Here is a 17,205-nt window from a genome sequence, read left to right on the forward strand (position 1 = left end):
AAAGGGTATTTTTAATCGACAATTCAGAAGTTATGGATGCTTCTAAATACCTACCCATTCAAGGACGATTCCCGAATCGTCTGGCCTGTTGAATCCTCCCATTCAGATAGGACACAGTTCTGGATCATTAGTGTAGGATCAAACCAGTAATATGTATATATTTTTATTAGATTGGTATTTCATATACGTATATATATATATATATTGTGTGTATAACTTTGATATTTTAATGCTACGCGTACTTCCACCAGAGCAAACTCTCTGCTTCCGTGGGTATTTTACATACATAAATACAGTTTTTCTAACCTTCTGAATTTTGAATATTTTGAGTTGAAACATGTATGTTAATTATTGACAAAATCAGACTTATAATTACGCACAGTGAATATGTTTTTTTTTTTTCAGGGACCTTTTAAATAAAATACTCGAAATATTTGAAATAGTTCATCGTTTTATTGTCAATATCATTATTTTTATTGTCCGAAGTACATATATGTATTATGTATTTGTTTACGTGTATATTGATATAATTATATAAGACATTCACCGAAGTTTTATTGTCGTTAAGCAGTTTTCCCATATATATTGTTTTTAGTAAGGGGAAAAATAATGACGGGGGAGAGAGAAATTCAAATGGAATACATCTAAAGAGTATCCTCAGGTAAGGGATATATTAGATTGATCGATCCAGTTATATTGAGACTCTAGCACTTCCTGCTAAGGTACGACATTGGCACTAATTTAATATTCATCTTCAAGTGTATAAATCATAAATGGCGATATGATTTGCATTGATATTAAACGTTCTTTCGCTTTGCACTGATATCAGTTACTTCAGTTTTGTAGATATTATTCATACATCGATACAGATACAACGTACTGATGACTGGGGCACCCACAACTACACCTACACCTCGCGGCGGTAGTTGTGTGTGCCTGCCAAGTAGGTGGATTAATTTTGGGGAGCTACATTAGATCTGTAGAGTTTAAAGTTCCATTAACATTAACAGTATTATTCTAATCGATATAGCGTAATTTGTATAGAGAGTATATTGTCGATATTTAGTATTCGTAATTGTCCATGTTGCGTCGAAATTCGCGTCGATGCAGTGCTGTAATGCGCGGTGGAGTGCCCCAGGAGTGGAAGGGAGGATACACGGGAGCACCAGAGCGAGAAAGTGGGCGCTTGAGGCTCCTCGTTGATCCCGTGGGCAGCGAGTTGCTGGAGATGCTTCGCATGTGGGCAGAAAAGGCGCTGGGAGACGGAGACTCGCCCTCAAATTGTTGGGGAAAACGACCGCGTATGCCAGCACCGCTCCAATTCATCGTCGGTTGATTGGGTAGGAAACAGCGTTTACAAACGGCTGCGGGTTGACGCAGTCGCTCGTGTTGGGGGTAGTACGCGACCTGCATGGGGAGAAGATTTCAATTAGTCTTATCCCTTATCCCATAAAGCATCAAACCGAACGGCTATCACAGGTCTACAGATGTACATTAAAGAAAAGTGCACTAATAGACTCAATGTGAAAATTGTAGACATGTCTCATACAAGCTCCACTACAAGAAGAAGGGTACGAAGAATGGGTTCTTATCTAGTTAAAGAAACAAACTAAGCAAAAGATATGTGAATGATGGAGTCAGTCATGTCAATTAGCCGTAGCATGCCAATTAAGAGTAGAGATTTAAATAATTTAATTAAGTTAATAACCAAAACAGTTTTTTAGTGAATTTATATACAAATGAAAAGGAATATGAATACAAATATTAATCACGATTGCCAGAATTAATCAAATAGATTTCTTACGATCAGCGAATACAAATAAAAGAGATGTGTATGGCGGGAAATTTCAAATTTTGAAAAAAGCTGTGGAGACGCAGGCGCCACCTATTGGTAGTGTCTATTGTGATGAGATTCATAGCATACTTTTGGGAATATATAAAAACCAAGTAGCAAATGGGCGCGATGTTCAAATGTGTTGTTACTGTTGAAAAATACCCTTGCTCCTTGGAGGCTTTATTCCGGCATAACCAGCCCAAGCGGTGAAGCGCAAGCGGTAAACATTTCAACGTTTCCATGAAAATACCATAAACCAGTGCAATATTAACTTTTACATTTTCATTCCACCAACAACGACAGCACTCGAACTAAAGCGCTTAAGGCCCAGGCTTTGTGCAACTGAAAACTTTTCATCTGACAAACATCTGAAAGTGCAGGCTGTCGAAATTAAGGAGGATGAAGCGTAAGCCAACAACGAGACAATGTGCCGGAAATTAGCCGGTTATCCTCAACACCCAATGCAACCATGGCAAGGACGTCAGAAGCAGAAAATGGAATTTCCGAGAAATAAGTTAAAATGCGAACGGAAATGAGTCCATAATCAAGTGAAAAGTGTAGGAAAAACACGCCTTGCGGTTTATTCATCCTGTTTTAAAGGGCACAAATAAATCTTTGAACAATTTTCAACTTCCACAGTAAATCTATAAGATGCAACGTGTACTAGGCGATCGATGTCTATCATGCTCAATACAAACGTGGACATAATCAAGATACATTCACTACTAGTAACTAGTAGCCAGTAGCCAGTAGCCGGGCGATAGAACGCAGATGAGGGTTCTGTGGCAGGCAAGTGCTATGAACTGCTCGTGAAACATAATACAACCAGTTTCTCAGGTCATTCTAGCTAACAAAAAACAGTAAGATGCAAGGCAATCACATTCATCACAAGGAAATGAATTATAAAAAAATAAAATACACTTAAGGACCACACATCGAACCATCGAACGCCATTTACTCATACAAATTGCCTGGCGTCACGTCCTGATCGACTAAAGCGCCCGCCACCGCCTCCAGTGGGACTGCGAAGGTATCGGTAGCTGGGCAGAAAGCCCGAGCGGTACACGGCCCCAATGTGACGCTTCTGCGGCGATGTCGATTGCTCGTTCCCCTCCGTGTCCGGCTCCTCGGCATCGGCATCCACATCTGCAGCTGCAACAGCGACAGCGTCATTGAGCTCAGCATCATTGCCATGCTCAATGCCGAACAACTCGGGATCCTTGGAAGTGTCTTTTATGGAATAATATATATAAACGTATGTACAAAAACTGTGCTAATAAGGTGCCGGATAGCAGCTAGCTAGGGTGCAAGGTAAAGGTGCTGATTGCATTAACAAAAATTCGAGAAAACAAGTCAAAGGAGTGGCATCCCCGGCTATCCGAGGTCGATATCGATATCGGTCTGTGAAATACGTCTTCCGGTTAGACTGAATATAAAAAAAGCTGCAATGTTGGACCAATTGCAGGTACCCTGCATGACTCAGGCCCCTTGTTGGCATACCACAAGACGGCCGCGCACTTACCTAGGAAACGTTTCTCGGCCCGACGGTAATCGTTCCAGTCGAGATCGGCGTACCCAGCATAGCTTGGATACCACCAATAGCTCTGCATGGGATCGGCATAGTCGGGGGCGGCAGCGGGCAGCATCATCTCCTCGTCCTCGCGCTTCTGTTGCACACCATGCACCGGCGATGATTTAAGAGCCCCCAAGATCCGTTTCTCGGCTCCAGCGCGTTGATTGTGGTGCTGCTGCGAGTTGTAGCGGGCGACTGCAGCCACATTCCGCTTCGGCTGCTCCCGGTGGGTACTGGGAGCACTCTGAAGACGCGCCACCATGGCCAGGTTGCGTTTGCCATTGGGCATGGGTAGCTGAAAGTCGCGGGCCAGGGTTCCTACATTTCGCTTGCCGTAGGTCATAAATCCGCCAGCACTGGCCAGGGTACCAATGTAACGCTTCTGCTCGCTCGGCTCAGCGGAGTCTGCATCGGCGTAATCCTCGCCCGGCTCCGCGGTTGGCAGCTGTCCGTTCTTGGCCAGGGTGGCCAGGCTCCTCTTGGGGGCATTCAGGAGACCTTGTGCAGCCAAGGCAGCCACTGAGCGCTTGCCCTCCTCCATGTAGTCCGAGTACTCACCCAGGGGCTGCTCCTCTCCCACGGCCAACTGACGCTCATGGAGCAGTTTCTTCAGCTGATTACGCAAGGCGGAGGCCTATAGAGAGATGGAAGATGGCGAAAAGCAATTTAAACTCAAAGCCCGTGCAGCTGTTGCTCTGTCCTGGCGTAAATAAATCCTTTCACGTCACAGGTAAATACGAGCTGGGACAGGTGACTTACGTGTAGCTGATACTCGGGGCTGGGGTTCATCAATTGACTTATTATGGACTCCATCTCGCAGGGCGACACATTTGCAACATCATCAGTGGCACTCACGGCAAACGAGCGCGGCTGAAAGGCCTAAAGGTAACAGAACAGAATTGATGAGAAAAGGACTAGGCACTTTAACAAATACATCATCCCCCAGGTCAACAAATGGTTTTCGCCTTAAACACTTCTTCCGGATTGTAACTGTTTTCCACTTAATCGCAGCAATTATTTGCGCTAAATTGAGTTTGAAATCGTGTGGGGATGGTGCGCGCATTGTCCTCTCGACTTCTCAGCTCACAAATCGAGACTCTAACATTCTTCATCGGAACTGTGAGACATTCTCGGAATTACCTACTTTTCTTTCTCAGAAAAGGATCTCTTAAGCTTTTATTAGTTGTCTACTTTGGGGCGCCATTGGGGAATGAGCAACAGGCAATCGAAAGCCTCTCATCGGCTTGTCACATTGCCTTTAATGCCTTTCCGCACATCTAGTAGGAAAGTGGAAAGTGTATAATCTGGATGGCAAAAGTTTGTATGCCTCTGTGAGTGCGTCTGTGAACATCTAAGCCACGTTCATAATACGTATTTTTCCTTGCAAGTACACAAGACAAGCGAAGACACGTCGAAACAGTTTGTTGGGCAAATGGTCGTTCATGTGAAAGGATAACTCACAGTCACTGGATATCTTAAGCGTACGAGTATGTGTGTGTTTATGCTCATGTGGGGGCTTCCGCTCAAACTTTGGGCCGGGGGACTGGAGCAAGAGACAATGCTTCCTTCCGAACTTAATAACTGGACCGCCGTGGAGAATGGAAGGCGGAAGTGGGACCAGGCTCTGCAGAGCAAGGACGCACAGGATGTATCCTAGGATGTGCTCGCTGGCGGCGCCCGAGTTCGTAAATCACCAGCAGAAATTGACAGCCCCCAACCCCTCTTGTGGGCACTCGTGCGTGTGTGCTTCTGCGTTGTACTTTTTGTACAGAACCCGCAACCGGAGGCCCGAGCCCATGTCTTATTAGCACTCGATATGATGCCCCGAAGGTGTTTGTTTAGTCAACTACATTTGATATACTTCGGAGATATTTACTATATGTATATTGTGGCATCATTCCAGTGTGGCGAGGTCGCCGATTTGCGAGCAACAAATCATTTAAAAATCGTGTGTTTTGGGCAAATTTGTTGGTCACGCCCAGGCAATTAAAGTGTTTATTCATGAATTATGCCGTACATAAATATTCCTTTGAATATCCATAATTCGCATAATGACAATACGCATATTTGGTATTTATTTTGGCCTTTGGTCGTGCATGCCGCTGAATGGGGGCCTTCAGAATCTGGTGTCTATGCCACTGCGTGGCTGGCATTTCCTAAACAAACGAACAAAACCGCTAGATGTCGAGCGGATACACTGCGCAGCGCGGCAGTCTTGTGCTACCTGTCCAAGGTCCTTTATTCATGGCAGGACAAATGAAACGGGACACTGGGTGGAGGTTAACATTTTCCGTTGACAAAGTTTTCCCGCCTCATTTCGCTAATTCTGCGAACCATTTCTAGAGATGAAATATTCGGAATATCCTCATATTTAAAGCTATTAAAGCCTCATAAGCTAAAACTGTGCGCTTCGGATCTCTCTTGGAAACATACTCAAAATTACCTTTGCCCTGCCATTAAACCCCTCTCTACTCGGGCCCAGCGTCAACTCAACTTTACTGGTAGTTTTATATCTGCCTCTGACATCAAAACACTTTCGGGGCTGATTTCGCGATAATATTTAAATAATTTATCCGCAGGGCCGCAATAAAAAAGGATTTTGATCGTAATGTCCTTACATCTGCGAATCTAAGACGCTTAAATGAAAATCCAATTAAACTGGAACATGGGGCACAAAGAAGAGAATACGCAAATAGCAGAAAACTTCATCAAAGTGCCCAATGCGCTCAGTAAGAGGAAAGCCGACAGGACGTGGCCAATAAAGGATACGGCAAACAATTGATTCGAACCCACATCGCTCGTCTAATTGGGCATAAGATTATGCACGAACTGCAATGGCCAGAGGAAAAGTTGCAAAAGTATCTGCTCGGATTGGCGAGGAGTCCTGTTGACATTTGCCCTTAATGATGCTCAACATAGAGCCTAAGGGCAGCGGACCTCCCATTTTCCCCTCTTTCACTAAGTTGGCTGTTGCCTGTTGAGCTGCGTATACCGCCAGTGTCCAGTGTCCAGCCACAAGCATATTATCGCAGACCACCGGGCAAACAGAGTCGCCAGCCTCCCCCATGTCCGCTCTCCTGGGACATTTAATGACGCTGTTTCGTTTGGCTTTTATTTTACTTATATAAATGCTGTGTGCAATATTAAAACTTAAGTGCTCTGCCTCTGACCTTCCCGGGTCGGAGAGGGTCGGAGTCGCGACGGAGGGGACTCAAGCCCTGCATTGCGTTGCTGGAATTTGTAGAAAAAGGTGAGTTGAGAAAAAGGTTCGAAGTTCCAAGCTATGTATTCTACGGGAATGTTTTTCACATTGAAGGATAAAAGGACGGGGTTCCTGCTGAAGAATTTCCCTTTTTGATATAAGTTATAGAAGGACGGAGATAATTAATTTTTTGAGTACATTTCGATTAAAACATTATGCCGCCTAGTTTTTGCTTTTCATGTTTATTCCTTTCCCTTCCCTTTAATTTCGGTTCTCCGCCTGCACATTTATTTCCACTACATCTACCATAATGTCCATCTGGCATTTGGTTTGAAATGTCATCCGACATTCTGTAATTGCCCGTGGATGCCATGAAACCCACTTGGAACTCCCTTTATCGCTTTACATGAACATGAAAAAGCTGAAACAATCCACACACACAATGGCAGTAATTACTGAAACCCAAACAGGCCTTGACAATGGATCCATACACGGACACGCATCCCACATTGTGGAAATAGCACAGATTGAATTGATAGCCCCTGACCGTGTCAACTACTTTATGGAATAATCAATAAAGTTTTCCATTGTGCCGCTTTTCGGGGGCTAGCAAAGTGCGAATCAGTCTGAAACTCAAACAAACTGGCGAGAAGAGGCTTAAAAACTATGGTGTAGATTTGAATATGTTTACATAACTTTCATGGTCGTGGCCTATCTGCAGGCAAACAGCACTCAGACGATTCTAGGAATTTGAAACGCATCCGCGTATCTTAAGGCCATCTCAAGGACCAAAATGTGTACTTCGTTTTACTCTCGAATATTTTCTGGAGCGTAAAAGCAACAAATGATTTTTCGGCTCTGGCAATAGACAAAGCGAAGAGCCAGGCTACCGGCGCGAAATGTGGGCTGAGGTAATGGACCAGCATCCGGCAATCCCCACCCCTATCCTCGTGGGTGTGGTACAATTTATTACCATTGTGCCCTGTTGAAATCCATTTGACTCTCTGGCATTGTAATGAAAATGTAAACGCACAACTGGCGCGGCAATCGAAACATGAGAGGATATTAATATGTTTCCAGATTTCCCTTCCAGCATTCGAACATACACACGTCTAAGTACATATTTGCATTACATTTTCCTGCCTTCGCATATAATGCGATGTTTGCACAAAGTATTTTTTTTTTTTTTCTTCTTTTCTCATTGTAATATCGCGAGTTCCAGGGAATCCAGGGATAAAATGTCTAGCAAAGCAAAATATTCAAGCGCGAGGGCTTTCAAATGATGGAAGATGGATCTGTTCCATAGAACAGTTTTTCTTTGTATTAATAATTCTGATTCCCAAATAGAGATTAACCTTCTTTGAATGAATTTGTGTCTATAAAGATTTCGGACATTGCGAAATAATTATACCCGATACTCAAAATGAGTATTGGGGTATATTAGATTCTTTGTAAAAGTGGATGTGTGTAACGTCCAGAAGGAATCGTTTCCGACCCCATAAAGTATATACATATATGCTTGATCAGCATCAATAGCCGAGTCGATTGAGCCCTGTCTGTCTGTCCGTCCGTCCGTCTGTCCGTCTGTCCGTCCCCTTCAGCGCCTAGTGCTCAAAGACTATAAGAGCTAGAGCAACGATGTTTTGGATCCAGACTTCTGTGATATGTCACTGCTACAAAAATATTTCAAAACTTCGCCCCGCCCACTTCCGCCCCCACAAAAGACGAAAATCTGTGGCATCCACAATTTTAAAGATATGAGAAAACCAAAAACGTAGAATTGTAGAGAATGACCATATCTTTAAGACTGCGAAATTGGATCGTATTATTATTATAGCCAGCATCAAGAAAACAATTTCATTTTTTCTCGCCCTGTCTCTCTCTAACATAGCATAGGCGGCTTTGCTTAGAGTAAAACATTAGCGCCTAGATCTCAGAGACTACAAAAGCTAGAGCAACCAAATTTGGTATCCACACTCCTAATATATCGGACCGATACGAGTTTGTTTCAAAATTTCGCCACACCCCCTTCCGCCCCCGCAAAGGACGAAAATCTGGGGATATTCAAAAATCTCAGAGACTATTATGGCTAGAGTAACCAAATTTGGTATCCGCACTCCTGTTAGATCTTACTATAAAACGTGTATCTCAAAATTTCGTCCCACCTCCTTCCGCCCACACAAAAGACGAAAATCTTTTGCATCCACAATATTGCACATTCGAGAAAACTAATATAATATAAAATTAATCTGTATACAATGTGTGTGTGTTTGTCCGTCGTTCCGTTCCGTTCCGCTCGGCTGTCCGTCGATTGAGCCCTGTCTGTCTGTCCGTCCGTCCGTCTGTCCGTCTGTCCGTCCCCTTCAGCGCCTAGTGCTCAAAGACTATAAGAGCTAGAGCAACGATGTTTTGGATCCAGACTTCTGTGATATGTCACTGCTACAAAAATATTTCAAAACTTCGCCCCGCCCACTTCCGCCCCCACAAAGGACGAAAATCTGTGGCATCCACAATTTTAAAGATATGAGAAAACCAAAAACGCAGAATCATAGATAATGACCATATCTATCAGATTGCTGAATCTGGATCAGATCAGATCATTTTTATAGCCAATAGGAACAAATCCATTTGCAGTGGCTACGCAGCGCCCGACGTCACGCTCAGATTGATTTTCTGTCTCTCTCGCACGCACTCTTTGTCGTGTCGTTTAATATTAGCGGCGTCTGCCGGAGGAGAGCCATACTGACTTAGTATCGGGTATAACCGTAGCGTTGCGGTGTCCGCAGCAACTCACAACGTTCCCTCGTTTTTATGTGTGTAGCACATCCCCACTAGATATGCGCGTTTTGCCTGCCTGAAATAATTAACTTTGGAAATTTTTCCGCTGTTGATGTCATTTCCGCGATTTCGTTTTGAGTGATGGGCATGAAGGGAATCAGTTTTAATTGCTATCGATTCGGTGCAGATGATGCGCTGCGTGCAGCACTAATCGATGCCTGTTCTAATTTTAGAAATTTTTTCCACGGTACCGCTTTCGCGGTTGACGTTGACGGGTGATGTGATGCGTCATAGATCGCGCATCTCGCATCCTGCATGTGGGAGGCTCCCACACAACAGGATGACTCCCTCATTCACTCGTATCCGTTTCCCTTCCATTTGCTGGCTGAGTCATTGTCCTTTCCGTGGTGGTGCATTATCATTAAGAAATTTATGTATTCCATATTGAATATCCATTGACAAAGTAAATTCTGGTTTCTAAAACTAGACCTAAATCCCTTTAAAGCGTTGGAAGCATTTATGCCACTTTCCCCGCAAATAGGCTCAATAATTGTCCATCCCAAAAGCACTTAAGCTGTCTCTCTGCATTGTTTCTGGAATAGCCAGAAGCCAGAAGCCAGAAACTTGGGAACAACTAAACCGCAATTTCCTTCAGTTCTAAGCAGCATTCCCTCGAATGGGGTTAAATCGCTTAAACCATTAAACCAGTGAAACTGTGAAGTATTTTTGGACTGTAGTTTGAGTTGTGAGATCGACAAAAAGTCGTATGCCAGAGAATAATAATTTGTCAGTGCAGTTTTCGCGTGCAGTCAGGCAGCCAGCTATGACGAACGGCCATCAAGGACCTGGCAGCAATGCTGGAAAATGTCGGCAAATGCCACCAACAGACAATAGAAATCTCCATGCATTCCACATACATACGGATATGGCAATAAAAAACAAAAGACTGAAAAATTTCACTTTTGGACCGCATGTGTCGCCCCACCGCGGAAGTGTGCTGACCACGACGTTGTTTCAACCGCAATGGCAACTGTTGCAGAAGACAAATGTCGGGGGAAGGCGTGGCATTGGCAAATATAAATTACTACAAAGTGCCCTGAAAAATGGAGTCCAATTTGGTCCTCTTGTTGGCTCTCGGTCTCCAGCTGAGCAGCTGCCAACACTTTCGTATTTTCTGACAATCTAATTAATGGTAAGTGGACACTCTCATTTTGAAATGGTTGCCTCATGTTCTCAGAGGATGATTTCTTGAATATTTTGACTGGATTATTAGCTCAAATGCGTACATTCTGTGACGGCCCATATTTGGATGGACTTATTTGTGTGCACAGAGCTGTAGCTTATCTGCATGCAAGGGAATAAACGGGAATAAGGCGAAAGCTTTTGACGGGAGAGCGAGCTTTGGGTTATCTTGGTGGGTTATCTAGCCCTTGTGCTTTAGAATGGGATGAATAAACAAAATCAAAGCTCAAGCGCTGGATCATTCGATCCATGGAACTAAATTGTGGAAGGTCAGTTTGGTGGTACGGCGAGATAAAAGCAAAGAAAAGAATAAAAGGTTATACACGTGTCTGAAAAAAAAAAGAAAAATTGAAATCAATAAATCGTCGAAAGTAGGGTGCACATGCCAAGCTGCCCCAAAAATTAAGATCAGTGTGCCGAAAAGCCGAAAGATCAGTGATTCTCCAAAGATAAACCCGGTTTCAAGCCACAAAAGGTAATTACATAACCCCCCGCTTTGACATGTGGCTGATAAAATTTTTCTTCCCCAAAAGGGGTCTGAGCTTTGCCAGTCGATCTCGGTTTCTCCAGTGTAATTTAATATTGACGAAAGCTATCCAACGGAGGTCAAACTTCTGCCGCACAACGAAAATTTGCGATCAACCTTATTTTTGACCTTGGCAGAGGACATACAGTTGCCTCTGAAATTCTATGTCGTGGCCTGGATAGGCACAGACATATCCATATCGGATGTCTTCAAGGAAAATGATTGATACACACACACACACCCACTGAATTCAACCGTAGCTACTATTGCTATTATTATTATTTTTTTGCATTTAAATTTTGTACATTATAATCTAATCTAGGACACATCAATGCATGCAGGCCTGTTGCAGCGATGGAAAACCAAACGTAAGCTACCACTAAAAGTAAGAAAAACACCGCTTTGCTTATAATTTGATTTGTTCTTCTAAACTTTTCTCCTCTTTATATATATAAAAAAACTCCTAAAATTAAGTTGCTGTAACTGTAGATAAATAAGATGTTATGAAGATTTGAGGTGATGCTGAGGATGGTTGTTAGTTGGAGTGGAGTTAAAATATGAAAATACACTGAAGATTGATCAACATGAAATTGGAGTAGAATAACTATACAGGGGTATTGGGAAGGGGGAACATATAGAGGTTTAAGGGTTAACACAAGAAATAGGCGAGCAGAGTTAACATGGTAGGGTGGGTAAACGCGGAGATTACAAGACCTAACTCCGTGCGGCGATGCATGTGGCACTATTGATTTGATTTGTATAACACCTAACGGCCAGGTTAGCACCAGAATCTCTTGTATGTGTTTAGCTGGAACAACTGAAAGATCCCCCGACGAGCCCTAGCCGAAATATCCCACACAGTGCTAACCATAACATCTATGCAAGTTGTCTAGTTTGTGGAATGCGTCTCGAAAGCTACCACACCAGAACACCGGGACACATTACAAAAGTGGCGCCCAACGTGGGGCACGATACAACAACAACCGTAGCAAAACTTTGTGTCTCAGTTATTGTCAGCATATAGAATTTTTGCTTTTGTTTCCTTTCTGGAAAACTGCAATGGTTGGTGCAAGTCACAGTCCATTCTGTCCGAAACGATGAGGGAGCATCGGGTCTATATGCGTGCCAGGAGCTAAGTGGAAGAAAATTGTATTAATGTCTGTGGAAATCTTTAAGATTTAGAATGCTAGTCATTAAATCTTGCTGCCCGGAACAATTGGTATATTTTTTTTCTGAAGCTTCAGCTCGTGTTGAAGACAATATTTTTTTTTAATAGTATATTTTGGGAACAAGTCATGGTGTGATATGTATTGCCATAATCTTTGTATGTTCCAAATCTCAATACCCTTGATCCGTATAGTTTATTTTTGGAGTGAATTTGACATTTTCGAGCATTTATTCGGTAAAATTCTTAAAGATTGATTTGTGTGTGCACCATGGCCGTAAGACAAAGCTTAGATATGACCACATCCACAAATAATGAACAGGTTTGCAGAGTCTGTTCACACCCAATGATTTCATTGGATTTAAAACTCATAACACGATGTAAACATATTTTCCATAGAACATGCATTTTGAATTGGCTTGATAAGTCGCGATCTTGCCCAACATGTCAAAACAATGTTACAAGGAACAGTTTATTAGAGGTTCTTTCCGAAAATGTTGCCGACCACAATCTGAACCTGGAAACAAATAGTTTGGAGAGGATTCTGTTAACTAATAGTCAAAAGAAGAAAAAGAGACAGTCGCAGCAATCAAATGAGATAGTAGATCTCGAGGATAACAGTAACGTATTGTCTAATTCTGCTTCTGCGGATAACCCAAACCAAGATGTAGGTTTCTTAGAGCAGAGAATATTATCACAGGTAGATCATCGAATAACTTCGCAAATTAGTCAAATGCAGTCCATGATCTCGGAACTGTCTCGTCAAATTTCTAAGTTAACAACAGACAGGGCAGGAAGAACGGATGCAATACCTAACTTCCATACCAATGCAGATGATAATGAAAATAACAATGAACCTGATTGGGGAAGAAGAACTACTAGAGCTTCGTCACTTAATCTAGAAAGAGACGTACCCACCTTCATACCCAATGAATATAGAAATAGTAACAATCTACCGGAGAGAAATGGTAGTTTCAATCTAAGTCGCGATGTGGGAAAAGTAGCAAATTTGATTAGTAGCTGGAAAGTGCAGTATAATGGCTCACGCAATGGTATGCCGGTAGGGAAGTTCATATACATGATTACAGCTTTGACAAATGATAGCTTACGAGGAAACTTTGAAGTGTTGTGCGAACACATTCATATTCTCTTTAGTGGCCGAGCAAGTGAATGGTTCTGGAGATACAGACGCACTGTAGACAAAGTAAACTGGTCCGATATTTGTAAGTCGCTGAATTCCTATTTTCTTGAACCGCTATTTGACGATGACGTGAGAGAATTGATAAGAGATCGCAAGCAGCAAATCAGCGAAAGTTTTTATGAATTTCATAACGGAGTTATGCATTTAGTAGATCGCTTACAATACCCTATTAGCGAGAGTCAACTAACGTCAATTCTGAAACGAAATCTGAGACCGTTTATGAGAAAGGAGGTGTTTTATATAGAAATCAATTCGGTTAGCCAGTTGAGAAAATTAGTCCTTAGACGAGAAGCTTTTAGTGAGGAGTATAACACCGCTAACCCGAAAGCAAACACACGAAAGCAAATTAATGCATTGGAGTATGACCAAGAACGTTCAGATAACCATCTAGGAGAGCAAGAAATTTGCGAACTAAAAAGAACTAGAGCCTTAGAAGAGATTCAATGCTGGAATTGTCGCAGGTTTGGCCATAAACACGCAGATTGCCAATCTGATAAGAAGATATTTTGCTTAGGTTGCGGAGCTAAGAATATAATAAGACCAAATTGTGAAACCTGTCAGGAAGACCGACGGTTGAGCGGCAACAAGAACAGCAGCTACCGCTCAAATCCTCAACATTAAATAAAGAGCATTCTTCTTCTTACTGTCCGAAAGTCAATATAATTCCTAAATATTTAAATTCTAAAAATATTCAAGGTAAATTATATCCAATAGTCCCGTATCATATAAGACTTCGAAACTATGAAGAAATAAGAGAAAAAATATTTGGTAGCGATTTAGTTAAAAAACCCAGTTGTGTCCGAACTAAGAGAAATACCGTTCGTTTTCGTAACTTTATAAGAAAAGTTAAAGATAGAATGAGGGGTATATCGCTGAGTCTAGATTCGAATGTTGATATAAAAAAGGCATATCAAACCAATAAGAGAACGTACGATTTGCGCACAAGATACGTTACGTTCGAACTCGGCGAACACGTCTATAGACGAAACTTTGCCCAAAGTAACAAGATCAAGGCATTTAATGCAAAATTAGCTCCTAAATTTTTGAAGGTAACTGTAGTTCGAAAGTTTGGTAACCACTGTTATGAATTAGAAGAAGATGGTCAACAGATAGGAAAGTTCCATGCCAAAGACCTACAAAAGTGCGTAACTTAAAAGATGACCGTTTTCCAGCTTATTTTGAACAAGTAGAACAGCTTAAAAATAACCTGTGGTGTGACGGCCCATATTTGGATGGACTTATTTTTGTGCACAGAGCTGTAGCTTATCTGCATGCAAGGGAATAAACGGGAATAAGGCGAAAGCTTTTGACGGGAGAGCGAGCTTTGGGTTATTTTGGTGGGTTATCTAGCCCTTGTGCTTTAGAATGGGATGAAGAAACAAAATCAAAGCTCAAGCGCTGGATCATTCGATCCATGGAACTAAATTGTGGAAGGTCAGTTTGGTGGTACGGCGAGATAAAAGAAAAGAAAAGAATAAAAGGTTATACACGTGTCTGAAAAAAAAAGAAAAATTGAAATAAATAAATCGTCGAAAGTAGGGTGCACATGCCAAGCTGCCCCAAAAATTAAGATCAGTGTGCCGAAAAGCCGAAAGATCAGTGATTCTCCAAAGATAAACCCGGTTTCAAGCCCCAAAAGGTAATTACATAACCCCCCGCTTTGACATGTGGCTGATAAAATTTTTCTTCCCCAAAAGGGGTCTGAGCTTTGCCAGTCGATCTCGGTTTCTCCAGTGTAATTTAATATTGACGAAAGTTATCCAACGGAGGTCAAACTTCTGCCGCACAACGAAAATTTGCGATCAACCTTATTTTTGACCTTGGCAGAGGACATACAGTTGCCTCTGAAATTCTATGTCGTGGCCTGGATAGGCACAGACATATCCATATCGGATGTCTTCAAGGAAAATGATTGATACACACACACACACCCACTGAATTCAACCGTAGCTACTATTGCTATTATTATTATTTTTTTGCATTTAAATTTTGTACATTATAATCTAATCTAGGACACATCAATGCATGCAGGCCTGTTGCAGCGATGGAAAACCAAACGTAAGCTACCACTAAAAGTAAGAAAAACACCGCTTTGCTTATAATTTGATTTGTTCTTCTAAACTTTTCTCCTCTTTATATATATAAAAAAACCCCTAAAATTAAGTTGCTGTAACTGTACATAAATAAGATGTTATGAAGATTTGAGGTGATGCTGAGGATGGTTGTTAGTTGGAGTGGAGTTAAAATATGAAAATACACTGAAGATTGATCAAAATGAAATTGGAGTAGAATAACTATACAGGGGTATTGGGAAGGGGGAACATATAGAGGTTTAAGGGTTAACACAAGAAATAGGCGAGCAGAGTTAACATGGTAGGGTGGGTAAACGCGGAGATTACAAGACCTAACTCCGTGCGGCGATGCATGTGGCACTATTGATTTGATTTGTATAACACCTAAAGGCCAGGTTAGCACCAGAATCTCTTGTATGTGTTTAGCTGGAACAACTGAAAGATCCCCCCCATCCGACGAGCCCTAGCCGAAAGATCCCACACAGTGCTAACCATAACATCTATGCAAGTTGTCTAGTTTGTGGAATGCGTCTCGAAAGCTACCACACCAGAACACCGGGACACATTACAAATCCTTCCCTCCTTCCACTCCTCTCTTAAAGCTCAACATCTTCATTGTTTGAGATAACTTTTGCTAATTGTATAAGTCCTTTGGCCACCAAAGCTTTATTATATCCCATTTTCCACTTCGCAGCAAATTCGACCGTGCTGGGTAGACCAACAGAGAAACGACATATTTACGTATATGGTACGTACAAACGCGAAAAAAGCAATTTCCCAGAATCGCATGCCCCGCCGCACACACGTCAACAAATACAAATATAAATTTGGGAGAAGGCAGCCAGCAGCGAGCAGCCAGCAGCAGGCAGAGGTTGTACCAGTCCATAAAACACAAAGAAAATTTGAAAAAATTCGAAAATTGAAAATATAATCCCCAGGACTTACGGCATTGAGCAGCATTGAGAGCAACAGTATCAGCCATTTGCTGCTGTGTGCAGTTTTGTGCACCGCCTGCATTGTGTCTGGCCTCCTCCGAAAAGAGTCAACGGCTAAGTCTCTATTAATTGGTTTTCCTTCTTTCTATCAGCGGCAACGACCGCAGGGGTACCGGAACACGGACTCACTCACAAATCAAATCACGAATCACTCGAATCGAAAGGTGCACAGGACTCAGTACTCAGTAGCTCAGAACTTTTATTCAAACTGGTAACTGGTGGAAACGGTAACGGACAACGCGTAGCTTTTCAGTAACTCAGCTTCTGTAGACGCGTTCGCAACGGAGTCGTTCGCTCGACTGCTTACCATTTGCCAGGACACTCGACTTTTTATACCCGAGCGGCTCCACGGATAAGCTGCTCCTCTCTCGCGGGCAGCTGCTCTCTCGGGAGCTTTTGAATCTTTGCGGGGCTCGGATAACTGCCGTCAACTGTTGCTGGTTGCTGGTTGCGGGCGGCGTTACAGCCCGTGGAATGTCCTGTTTCGTGGGCGCCTATGTAGGTAATGACGTCATAGCAGGCTGTAAGCCAAATGTTACTTGTTGGCGAGCCAATTGTATTGAGGCCAAGCGCGCAGCACAGTGGACACGATGGAACTTTCGTGCACGAAGCCGAAC

At 42.6% G+C, this 17,205-nt stretch overlaps 1 protein-coding gene and 2 long non-coding RNA genes across 6 annotated transcripts; 2 read left to right on the plus strand and 1 right to left on the minus strand.

Annotated features, from left to right (window-relative positions):
- Window positions 1-390: 390 nt before the first annotated feature.
- LOC117185787 (neuropeptide-like 1) lies at window positions 391-16,894 on the minus strand. Of its 3 annotated transcripts, none has more exons than XM_033397983.1 (5): window positions 16,539-16,894; window positions 4,167-4,286; window positions 3,357-4,041; window positions 2,799-3,064; window positions 391-1,407 (listed from the first exon to the last, which is right to left on the minus strand). In XM_033397983.1, the coding sequence occupies exons 1-5, from the start codon at window positions 16,608-16,610 to the stop codon at window positions 1,063-1,065; spliced, it is 1,488 nt and encodes a 495-aa protein (XP_033253874.1). In that variant the 5' UTR covers window positions 16,611-16,894; the 3' UTR covers window positions 391-1,062. The 3 variants fall into 3 exon arrangements, with proteins under 3 accessions (XP_033253874.1, XP_033253875.1, XP_017150629.2); XM_017295140.2 differs by having other exon boundaries at window positions 1,319-1,407; window positions 2,793-3,064; XM_033397984.1 differs by lacking the exon at window positions 2,799-3,064 and having other exon boundaries at window positions 1,257-1,407.
- LOC117193237 lies at window positions 11,399-11,745 on the plus strand. 2 transcript variants are annotated; one of them, XR_004474546.1, is made up of 3 exons: window positions 11,399-11,411; window positions 11,478-11,523; window positions 11,630-11,745. It is a non-coding gene; the product is annotated as an uncharacterized LOC117193237 (long non-coding RNA). The 2 variants fall into 2 exon arrangements; XR_004474545.1 differs by lacking the exon at window positions 11,399-11,411 and having other exon boundaries at window positions 11,433-11,523.
- On the plus strand, window positions 14,838-15,354 carry LOC117193238. Its single transcript, XR_004474547.1, has 2 exons — window positions 14,838-15,160; window positions 15,219-15,354. It is a non-coding gene; the product is annotated as an uncharacterized LOC117193238 (long non-coding RNA).
- Window positions 16,895-17,205: the final 311 nt, after the last annotated feature.

Source organism: Drosophila miranda (genome assembly GCF_003369915.1).
Source record: "Drosophila miranda strain MSH22 chromosome Y unlocalized genomic scaffold, D.miranda_PacBio2.1 Contig_Y2_pilon, whole genome shotgun sequence".
Classification (NCBI taxonomy): Eukaryota; Metazoa; Arthropoda; class Insecta; order Diptera; family Drosophilidae; genus Drosophila; species Drosophila miranda.